Source organism: Gallinula chloropus, assembly GCF_964237585.1.
Source record: "Gallinula chloropus genome assembly, chromosome: 29".
Taxonomy (NCBI): Eukaryota; Metazoa; Chordata; class Aves; order Gruiformes; family Rallidae; genus Gallinula; species Gallinula chloropus.
Window position 1 is genome coordinate 3,474,472 of NC_140114.1, and position 11,372 is coordinate 3,485,843.

The 11,372-nt window shown below is 60.1% G+C and overlaps 2 protein-coding genes across 2 annotated transcripts in view; one reads left to right on the plus strand and one right to left on the minus strand.

Moving 5' to 3' along the window:
* The window catches only part of LOC311202308 (olfactory receptor 14A16-like), a gene marked incomplete at both ends in the record, with an annotated part of 148,050 nt that overhangs the window by 56,841 nt on the left and 79,837 nt on the right, over nucleotides 1-11,372 (plus strand). The window lies entirely within an intron of this gene.
* LOC311202088 (myotubularin-related protein 11-like) lies at nucleotides 991-6,313 on the minus strand (the record flags this gene model as incomplete). Its single annotated transcript, XM_084276634.1, has 15 exons — nucleotides 991-1,282; nucleotides 1,596-1,862; nucleotides 2,138-2,347; nucleotides 2,578-2,748; nucleotides 2,837-3,012; nucleotides 3,100-3,170; nucleotides 3,394-3,457; nucleotides 3,563-3,684; nucleotides 3,776-3,864; nucleotides 3,951-4,038; nucleotides 4,230-4,477; nucleotides 4,611-4,753; nucleotides 4,840-4,912; nucleotides 6,008-6,135; nucleotides 6,265-6,313. 15 exons carry the CDS (start codon nucleotides 6,311-6,313, stop codon nucleotides 1,154-1,156), a joined length of 2,028 nt encoding a protein of 675 aa, XP_084132760.1. The 3' UTR covers nucleotides 991-1,153.

Sequence of the window (11,372 nt, forward strand, 5' to 3'; positions counted from 1 at the left end):
CAGCATCCCCCCCCCAGGCAGCATCCCCCCCCCAGGCAGCATCCCCCCCCCCCCAGGGCAGCATCCCTCCCCCCCAGGCAGCATCCCCCCCACCCCAAGCAGCATCCCCCCCCCCCCAGGCAGCATCCCCCCCCCCCAAGTAGCATCCCCCCCCCCTCCAAGCAGCATCCCCCCCCCCGCCAGGGCAGCATCCCCCACCCCAGGCAGCATCCCCCCCCCCAGGGCAGCATCCCTCCCCCCCCAGGCAGCATTCCCCCCCCAGGGCAGCATCCCCCCCCCCAGGCAGCATCCCCCTCCCCCCAAGCAGCATCCCCCCCCTCCAGGCAGCATCCCCCTCCCCCCAAGCAGCATCCGCCCCCCCAAGCAGCATCCCCCCCCTCCAGGCAGCATCCCCCTCCCCCCGAGCAGCATCCCCCCCCCCCCAAGGCAACATCCCCCCCCCCCGGCAGCATCCCCCCCCAAGAAGCATCCCTCCCCCCCAGGCAGCATACCCCCCCCCCCCCAGGCAGCATCCCCCCCCCCCAAGCAGCATCCCCCCCCCCCAAACAGCATCCCCCCCCCCAAGCAGCATCCCCCCCCCCGGGCAGCATCCCCCCCCCCCAAGCCGCAGAACGGGCTTTAACCGGCTCCGAAGACCTGGCAGCGAGACCCCCGCAAGGCCGGGACCCCCTCCCCTCCCCTCCCGCCGGCCTCCCCCCCCCGCAGCGCCCCGGCCCTGTGCCCTCCGTTGCGGGGGCCGCGGGGGCTCCGTCGTGCTGAGCCCCTGGTGGGGGGGGATGGCGGCGCCGGGTCGGCCTCAGCTGAACCCCGAGGCCGCATCCTGCCGCCGGCCGGGGGACCCAGCACAGCCCTGAGCCCCTCGAAGCCTCTGGAGGTAGCAAGAATTTAATGAAAATCTGTGAAACCGCCACGCTGGGGGGGGGGGGGGTGGGAACCGGGGACACCCCCCACCCCAAGCCCAGTGCTGCCTCCAGCCCCAGAAGGTCCCAACCCCCAGCAAGGAGCAGTCATTGGCAAAAGGTGCTGAGCGATTTGGGGAGGGGGTGTTCCCTCAAAACCCCCTGTGCCTGGAGGCAGCCCCGTGGGATGGGGGGTATCCCAGCAGCTGTGTGTGTCCCCAGAGCCTGGAGCTGTCCCACCCAGGGTCCTCTCATCACAAAGGGGCAAGGGGGCCGCCGGTGGTCTTGGTGCAGAGTCCCGCTGCCTGCCAGGCGCTGAGCCGGTCCTGCAGCAGCAGCAGCTCCTCAGCCAGCCCGTCTGGTGAGGGGGCGAAGCGCCCGCGCTGTGGGGAGATGTGGTTTCTGCCTGGGGCAGATGCTTATGGGGTCAGAGGGGTGCACACGGGCAGGGTACGGGGACATGGGTGAGGTCAGGATGGATGGACATGGGGTGGGACAAGACAGGATGGCCACCCCCACACCACCCCCACACCTTCACCCGTGACCAAGCTGGGCACAGCTGGTGAAGAAACCCCCCCCACCTCGAAACCAGGAACTCGCCCACCTGGGTGTTCCTCGTGCCTCAGTTTCCCCTGTGCCTCAGTTTCCCCTCCCCTTCCTCAGCCAGACCCCCCTGAGCCCCGTTGTGGGCAGTACCTGTGCCTCAGGCAGACCCCGCAGGTAGCAGCGATGCCAGAGCCGGACGGAGGGTCCTGCAGCACAAGGCAGCAGCAGCCCTGGGGGAGGTCTGGGGGACAGGCTGCCCCACAGGTTGCCCCCCCATTCGCTGAGGCTCTCCAGGGAGGGGGCCCGGCGGGATGGGCGCAGCGGGGGGCGGCTGCTCCTCCAGGGAAAGGGTTGGGGTGACAAGGTCCCCTTGGTCAGCACAAACACGCTGCCAGGCCCTGGCCAGGCACCAGTGGGCTGCAAAACGGGGGGCAAAAAATAGGGGTGAGGGCAAAAAGGCAGCGGGGGAGCCAGTGGAAGGGCAGATGAGGGAGGAACCCCTGCAGTTAGGGGTGGGGGCACACAGCACCCACTTTCCAGGCAGCACATGGCGCCAGGAAGGGATTTAACATGCAGAGCACCCCAAAGTGAAGGGAGAGGGGATGGGGCGGGGATTGTCTCATGCCTGGATCCCTTCCTGGTGGTGCAGCACCTCCCCAATCCCCTCCCCAATCCAGACGACTCTGACTCACCCTGCCTGGGCTCTGGGGGTCCGTGGTGTCGGGGTGTTGCATGGCAGCACCCACCGGGTTCCTGAATTGGACCCTCTGCTGCCGGCTGTAGCGCAGCCCCCAGTCCCAGACAGTGGGGAGACCGCGGGCAGCGCTGCCCACCCCCTGCACTCCTGGGGAGGGGTCTCGCCAGCCGTTCACTGGTGTGTAGGTCTGGCTGTGGAACCGCTGCTGCTGGGAGGAGGAGTGAAACAGGAGCTTTGGTTTTGGGTGGGGGTGGATAGGGTGGGTGTCAATCCCCCGGTTGAGGATGCAGATGGGGAAACTGAGGCACATCTGCATGCAGCCAAGCGGGATGGGCAAGGCTCCAGCTCTGTCCCCACGTTTGGCCTTAAAATCCACTGCCCACTTGGCCAGGGTGGTGGGAGTTTGCATGCCTGTGTCCCCCTCCTACAGCTCACCGGGCTGCCACGGCCGCGCTGCCGCTGGCAGCTGAAGAGGAAGGTGCTGAAGTAAGGAGCGAAGCTGCTGTCGTGGAGGGCGAGGAGATAAGCCTCAGTGAAGCCAAAAGCCGCTGGGAACTGCTGCACCAGCTGCCACGTGCAGTCGAGGAACAGCAGGAAAACAGGGGCCTGGGACCAGGAGATGGGGGGGAGACACTCTCACCTGCGCCTGTCACCCACTGGTGATGGGGGGACAGGGGCACAGGGTGGTTCTCACCTCCTCCCTGGGGCTGTCACGACGGAGGAGCCCGAGTCGGCGGGGAAAGGGGTGCCCAGCTGCCACCCACTCCCGCTGCACCAGGCTCTGGAAGCCGGGCAGGGTGCGGGCGTGGGGGTCCCCCAGGAGCTGCACCAGTGAGGCCAGCAGGCAGTTCAGGTCCCGGTCTGATGGCTCTGGGGTGGGGGGGAATGAGGTAATGATGGGGGGGGTCCTCCAGCATCATTGCCCCCCTGTTCCAGTGCTCAACCCCTGGCGCTGACCTTGCAGGAGGATGGAGCAGCGTCTCCCTGCCAGCAGCAATGCCACCTCAACGGCTTTTCTCAAGCAGGTGCTGGGGAAGGGGGGAGAGGAGAAAGTGGGGAAGGGGGGGCAGAGTACCCCAAAATGCCACGCTTGCCTGTCTGTACCCTGCCCTAGGATGCTCACACACCCATCATAATGTCCTACAGCTGCTGGCCAGGCTGTAGGGGAGGACTGTCTGCCATGGGAAGGGGTGTTTTTAGGGTGGGGGTTCCCCACCCCAAGAAAAGCCCCCACTGCCACCATCTGCTCACCGGACGTGGTCCAGCCAGCGTGTCCCCTCCAGCGCCGAGAGCCACTTCTCCTCTGCCGCTGCACCTGGCTCACATGGGCAAAGGATGGGGGGATTCAGCAGAGGAGAAGGCCCCCCGGGGTGGGGTATTGCTGGGGGAGGCTCCCCACCAGGTGCCCATCCCCGCTCACCGGGCAGGCAGAGCGCCCGCAGCTTGAGGTGGGCGAGCTGGATGTCAGCGAGGGTGGGCAGCTCGGCTGCGTCGACCAGCACGCAGGGTCCACGGCCCCCCAGCAGCAGAGCCTCCAGGCACCTGGGAGGGCAATTAAGGGACCCCCCCCGGGTGGGGACGGGTTGGGGCAGCACCCCCTTGTCCTCCCCGGGACCCTTAGTGGGGGGCTCACCTCACGTCCTCGCTGCCCGGCTCGGAGGCTGTGTGGAAGCTGGCAGCTCTCAGCAGGTTGCTGCCACCTGGGTGGTGCCAGCACAGGCGCTGTGGGACAGACAGGGTGACATCCCCCAGGTTGCATCCTCACCCCTTTCCCCTGCTGCCCCTCCCCAGCACCCCAGGGTACTCACGGGCACCCGGCGCTCCTCAAAGTGGGCGAAGATCCGCTTGAGATCGTGGTCCAGGAGCCCACTGGGAACCCACAGGTACCGGGGGAGGCTGTGGGCAGTGGAGGGGGCAAGGAGTGGGGCAGGTGTCATATGTACCCCTCCCCCCAAATCCCGGGGTCCTCACGGGGCGTTTTCCCCAAAACTGTGAGCAGAGGGGAGGATTTCCCCCCCACCCCTCATAGTGGCTCATGCTGTGCCCCTCCTCCCCCCAGACTGGGGTGCCTGTGGCCCCCCACATACCTGGGGGCCATGTCGAAGCGCTCATTGACAGCGCTGACCCGCCAGCCCACGGCACCCAGGCGCTTCAGCTCCTTCTCCCAGTCCCACAGGCTTTCGAAGAGCAGGGTGGCAGCTGAGTCTTCCTCCTCTTCCTCCTCCTCGTCCTCCTCTGAAGGGGCTTCAGCAGGGCAGGACCAGCCATTGTGCTCCTCGCTGGTGTCCCCCAGCCACGCGGCCGCCTCCCGTGCCTGGGCAATGGCGTTGGCAACCTGCAGAGAGGAGCCAGGTGCCAGGACAAGGTGTGAGCCCCTCTCCGAACCCCTATGGTGCCGTGGAGCACCCCAGAGTGAGGGTCTGAAACCTCTTCATCCCTCTCCATAACTACCAGACCCCCCTACTCACCCGAAACGCCTGCGGAGCCAACCCATTCTCATGGAAATGGAAGCGGAGGAGGCGGAAATCCCGGCAGAAAACAGCCAGTTCCTCGGGGATGAACTTGAGGGTGGAGGTGGCTGTCAGCACCTTGGGCTTGGCAAAGCTGCTGGCTGTGGCAGACAAAGGAGGGCAACTATCAGTGCTGGGCTGAGACCTGCCCAACTCATCACACAGGGCTCAGGGCTGCTGCCTTTACCCGCTACCAGCTTGCGGATGCAGGGCAGCGCCACGTCGTACTCGCTGTGGAAGAAGGCACGGGAGCCAGGGGCCTGCAGGAGAGGAGGGGGAGCTGGAAGTTTGCTCCAGGGAAGGGCCACAGGGCCGGATCCAGGACCCCGATGCCTTTGCCTGGTTGGTGCTGAGCCCCATGGCTGCCCCTTGTGCCCCACCACATCCTGCAGCGAGGAGTTCCCGGGGTGAACGCAAGAGTTCAGCAGCTGATGAGCAAGGATGGGGCTGGGCTGGGGTCAGGATGTGGCCGGGATGTTGCTGGGATGGGGTGTCTATACAGTTAGTATGAGGGTCAGGATGGGGCTGGGATGCCACTGGGGTGGGAATGGGATGAGGTCAGGATGGGGCTGGGAATGGGATGGAGCAGAATGGGGGTCAGGATGGGGCTGGGAATGGGATAGGGCAGGATGGGGGTCAGGATGGGGCTGGGCTGGGATGGGGCGGGCTGGGGGTCAGGATGGGGCTGGGATGTCACTGGGGTGGGAATGGGATGAGGTCAGGATGGGGCTGGGAATGGGATGGGGCGGGCTGGGGGTCAGGATGGGGCTGGGATGGGATGGGGCTGGGATACCACTGGGGTGGGAATGGGATGAGGTCAGGATGGGGCTGGCAATGGGATGGGGGTCAGGATGGGGCTGGGAATGGGATGGGGCGGGATGGGGGTCAGGATTGGGCTGGGATAGGATGGGGCAGGATGGGGGTCAGGATGGGGCTGGGATGAGATGGGGCTGGGATACCACTGGGGTGGGAATGGGATGAGGTGAGGATAGGGCTGGGAATGGGATGAGGTGGGATGGGGGTCAGGATGGGGCTGGGCTGGGGCAGGATGGGGGTCAGGATGGGGCTGGGATGCCACTGGGGTGGGAATGGGATGAGGTCAGGATGGGGCTGGGAATGGGATGAGGTGGGATGGGGGTCAGGATGGGGCTGGGAATGGGATGGGTCAGGATGGGGCTGGGATGGGATGGGGCGGGATGGGGGTCAGGATGGGGCTGGGATGGGATGGGGTGGGAATGGGATGAGGCTGGGCTGGGGCGGGATGGGGCTCAGGATTGGGCTGGGCTGGGGCCGGGACCCCTGGGCTGAGGCCGGGAGTTTGCAGCGCGGCGCCCCGCGGGCGGTCCCGGTGGCACCTGGGCGGGCAGGAAGGCGACGCGGCGGTTGGTGCAGAGCAGCGTCCCGGGCACGGAGCCGTCGCCGTCGCCGTCCCCCTCTCCGCAGCTCTGCCGGGCTCCCGCCGCCTCCTCCAGCACCAGCTCCCCTGCGGGGACGGGGCGCTGGGTCCGAGGGGGGGGTCACATAAGCCTCCCCGACCCCCAAACCACCCTCCCCCGGCCCCGCCACCCCCTCTATCCCCTCCGGCCCCCGAGCATCCCGCCACCTGCCCTACCTGGGAGGCCGGGGAAAGCCGGGCGGCGGCTGCCCGGCGCCCCGCTCATGGCGGAGGTACTTTGGCCGGGCGGGCCCGAAGCGGCGGCGGGAGCCGGAACGGAGCAACGCGGCGGCTCCGAGCGCCACCGCTCCCCCAGCGCCGCCCGGTCCCGGCATCCCGCCCCCCCCGGCATCCAGCTCCCACCCCCCCCAGCTCCCGGCAGGGCGGAGCGAGGGCGACGGGCAGGACGGGCCCGCACCCTGCCCGCTCGCCCGGCCTCAGCCGGACGGCTCCACCTCCAGCGGGGAGAGCCCGGGGTTTCGGCCAAGAGCTCGGCAGCAGGGTGGGGGTGGAGGGCACCGCGCACCCAAAAGGGATGGATGATGCTGGAGGGGGGTCATAGAGCCCCCCCTAAGGGGATCCCGTACCACCCCGGCACCCTACAAGCGGCACAGGCAGGGGTACACACACCCTCCCTTCAGCCCCCCCCCACCTCCCCACCCTCTCCGGCCCTTCCTTGGGCCCCGGCTCCGGCAGGGAGAACGAGCCGCCCCGTGACTCACCGCTGAAGCATGACCTTCCCCTCCCAGCCCCGGGCCAAAGCCGCAGCCGGGCCAAGCCGGCCCCAACCTGGCTGAGGGACGCAGAGATCCAGCAGCAGGTGGATAGGGGTCCTGGGGCCACGTTTGCCACCCCCTTTATTGCCATAAAAGCCCCGGGGACCCCAAAACACCCCTCCACCCCCTCCCTCAGCTCTGCTGCTGCTGCTGCCAGGTCAGCATCAGGGCAGCCGAGGCGGTAGTACCAGCACAAGGCTCTATGAACTTCAGCATCAACTGGCCTGGAGGGAAACCCAGCCCTGCTACGACCTGCAATCCAGTTTAAAAAGAACCCGTTTCCCCTCCCAGCCCTGAGATTTTGGGGCACCTCTGTCTTTGGTAGCTGCAGCCTGTGCACCCCAGGAAAAAACCCACCCTTTGGAGCATCCCAAAGGGAGCTTGGCTGGGTCTCAGGTTGGAGAAGAGGAATTTCCTGCTGGGCTTTAACCCAGGGCTGCTCTCCAAAGGTGAGGGCAACGTCTGCGCCAGCTCAGGGGTCAGCCTGGGCCACCCTGAGAAACAAGAGGGAAAATTGGCTGTCAGGGACAAGCCCGGCATCAACGTGGCACTGAGTGCTGTGCAGCTGCTGGCGGATACTGGGAGGAAGGAAAAACACCAGGAGCTGGAATAGAAACATCCCAGTACAAAGAAATCCTGTGGGAAATTGTCCCAGAGGGCAGCCCTGGGGTTGGAGCTGCTGCTGAACATCATCACAGTGAGTTTTCCTCTTCCGGAACCCATTTAAAGCTCCAGCATCCCTGTGCCAGCAAACAGCTGGATTTTATCTTGATGCTGTGCAAAGTCTTGCTCAGGCATTAAATTGGCTGAAGCATCCCAGGGTTTAAACACAGCTGGGGACAAGGTTCTTCCAAAAACCAGTGAGAATTGACAAAAAGAGTGATGCCTACTCCAGGGGCTTTTTCTTTTTGAATGAAATCCTGAATTTGGTACCTAAATAGAAGGAAATACTCCCCCAACCATGAAGAAAGAGGATGTTGTACTCCACAGTGGCAAAAAAAACCACCCCCAAGGAAACCCAAGAATAACTTGAAAAGCAGCATCCCCCAGGTAGGGCATTCCCAGCAATGAGCTGGGACACCTGGAGCTCCTGGGGGGGGGGGTGTGGGGGCAAATTTCTGGGGAGATGCCAGAGGTGAAGCTGAGGAAAGAGGCACAGTGGCTGCCCAGGGTTTAATTAGTTGAACATTGTTTATTGTCAGTGAATCTATGGTAGCAGAAAGGAAGGATGCGGTGTACAGCCCGATTGCCACGCGCCGTCTAGTGCTCGCTACAGCGGTGCTCACCAGGGGTAAAACAAACCAATAAATCACCAACCTAATAATTAATTAATTAATAATAAAAAAAAATCAAACAAAACAAATAAAACAAACCTCTTTTGTGAATAAACAAGCACAGAATTAGTTCAGGTCACTTCTCCATAGGGTTAGTGATAACCAAAGCATCCCATCAGCCTTCCCGTCGTGGAGGGGCTGGGTACTACCAGCAAAGGTAAAAATGCTGGTTCAACCAAGTAAAAAGCTCGTTAAAGGGTTTTGCACAACCTGAAAGAAAATCTACTGTACCCAGAGCCCGATGGCAGCAACGTTTCTTCTGCTGACACCCTTAATTTTTAAGAGCTTGGGATGGAGTCGCAGCTTTCCCCACCCCGGCCGATGGGAGAAAAACCTTCCTGGGGGCAGATTTGGTGCTTTTCCTCCCTGAAAGGTGCTTGGCAGGGTGGGGTATTCCCCTTCCTCCCCCTCCCTGTTTTCAAAAACGAAAAAAAAAAGAAGAAATAAAATCTGTGCCAGAAAAATACCATGTCCCACACGCCCCAAAAGCACAGCGTGGGCTTTAGTGTGGTTATGAACAGGAGGCGGCGGATGGTAGATATCATCTTTCAATAAATAGAATTTGTATTTAATAGTCCCTTTAAGAAAAAAAAAAGAAAAAGAAAAGGTTTAGTTTCACCATAAAGGAAACAAAAATGACCTGAAAAAAATTCTCTGCGGTTCTGAAGAAACAGGGCTGGTTTGGTGTGACCCAGCTGAGGTCTGGGCTCAGGGGAAGAGGTAAAACGCTCCTCAAAGACTTTTTTCTTCATTACCCCAAGTTCCAGCGTTTGGTTTTTTTTTTGTTTTAAGCATCTTTCTCCAGAGAACAATGTTTTGGGGAGCTTTGCCCTTTTACTCCCTGGATGCAGAGCCAGGCTGGTGGCACATGACAGGATGGGGAGAGGTTTGGATCCCCACCCCAGACAGTCACCCACTCCTCAGAGAGGGACTGTGAGGAGATTAAAGGTTGTTAATAAAAGCACAAAGCACCCAGCCAAACTTGTTTCCACCTCCCCCAAAGAAAAGCCTTGGGAGGAGGAAGAGTGGCAGCATCTCTGGTAACAATTTTCTTCTAGGAGGATCTCTATTTTTTTCCCCTTCAGGCAGTATTACCTGCAACTCTCTCATGTTTCCAGGATTAAAGCAAGGCTCCTGTCCCCCTCTGCTGTTTAAACAGCTGAGATTCCCTGATGGCACTTTGTGCCCCCACTGCCAGGGAGCTCATTCCCAAGCAGGTCCCAAAAGTCATCACCAGGCGGTCCAACCACTGCTACACAACCCCCAGCATCCATTGGCTCTGCACAGAGACAAATCTCTCCCCACTCCCAGCAAAAGCCCCAGGATCTGCTGGGGAAACATTGCCCTTTTTTTGCCTTCCCTCCTCCCCTGCCTGGGTCCCATCACTTTTGGCAGGAGCCAAGGGATGCTCCCCAAACCTAAACGAAGCCGCCGCTCTGGTTACAGGAAAACAAACAGAAACATCAGAAAATGGTTTAGAAACCAAGCAACCCCCCCCTAGAGAGAGGTTTTAGTTTGGGTTTTGGGTTCACTTTCAAAATTTCAGCTCAGGATTTGAGGTGAACCAAGAAATCACTGCAGGGGGGGGGTCAGAGCCTGCAGTGCTCAACCAGTGCTGGGTTAAAGTACATCGAAGTGGCTCCAGTCTGAGGGAAAGATTTGCTATCTGGAGTTTGCTCTGGAGATAAAAGGACGTGCCTAGGAGCCACCCTGCACACTGTCAAGGGTCACGTTGATTGTGTATTCAAACCCTTTCACAGCTGGGCAAGCCTTAGCTATGCTCACCAATCAAAAGAAAAGCAGAGAGGAAACTTAAATCAGAGTTAAACCATCACTGGGAGATTTCAAAACCTGTTGACAAGCAGCTTTGATGGTTTGACCCAAACTGTAAGGACCCTCCCCTAGAAAAGGCCTTAATTTCTGGGGGTTTAGATCTGTATTAAAAGTGGAAAAACGTGTGGGTTAGAGCCAAGCCTTAGGGGTTTTGTGAGAATAAGGCTTCAGGTGATTCTCCAGTGTTAAGTACACTTTCACCTCCTCTCATCCCTTCTCCCTGGCCAGGGCAGCAGGCAGGATCAGCATGGGAAGGGATTGCATAGTTTTGCTGCCTTCTGAAAAACAAACCAAAAACAATAAACAAGGGAAAATGTTGTCAAGCTGGGAATTATCTGTGTAACTCATGGTTTATTTTCACATGGTAAAACACTGAACCTTGCTCTAGACAGGACTGGGTCTGGGTTTGGGAGCTGTAGTTATGAAAAGAAAGAAAGATCTGTGCAAACATTGCAGTGCTAAAGTTAAGCCCACCCTGCAAGGTGTGTGACCTGAAGGACATGGCTCATCATCCTCCACCGCAGGGGGCTGGGGCAGGGGGGAGAAGGGAATGTCATGGACCACACTGAGCATGGAAGTTACTTACAGGTGCTTCTGGTTTGGTTTTTTTTCTTTGTCTTAACTGTTCACTCTTTAGCCCTATTATCAAAAATATCTTTTTACTATTCCTCAGCCTAAGGTCAGTTACGTGGCTCAGCAAAATAGAGCCGAGTTAATTTGATTCAGCAGAACAGAGGTAGTACAGAAGTCGTTTGCTCAAGTTAAAGAGAGTTATTGTGGGGGGTTCTGTGCCCACCTACGGCTGTGAGCCCCTGGCAGCCCACTGTGGGGTCACCTCTGGGTGCTGTGGGGTCACCTCTGGGTGCTGCGGGGGTCTCTGTCCTCTCTACTTCCCCACGCCAACGGTTATTGCTGGTGGAGACCACGATCTTGTTTCTTGACTGAATTCTTCCTAAAGTTGGGTCAACTGTACTGCCAAGAGAACAGTTTTTGCACAGTACTTCTGCAGGGAAGAAAAAAAAAAAAGACCCCAACCCTCAAAAACACTCAAGCACTGTGATCACCCCCTCTGTCTCCCTCCCACCCCAAGAAAGAAATTAAAAAAAATAACACTTTAAAAGCAGAGTTGAGCTCGGAGCCCACTGCTGAGAGATGCTTGGAGACATCCAATGGGATTAGGCTCTGATGAGTTCGGCCAAAAACCAAAAAAAAACCCCAACCAAAACCCAACCAAACCCCAATAACATCAAATTCCCATCAAGTTTCGCTCGGTACCAAGAAGAAGAAATATAAAATAAGAACTGTTAAAAAAGAAAAAAATCTCTCTCTCACACAATTCAAA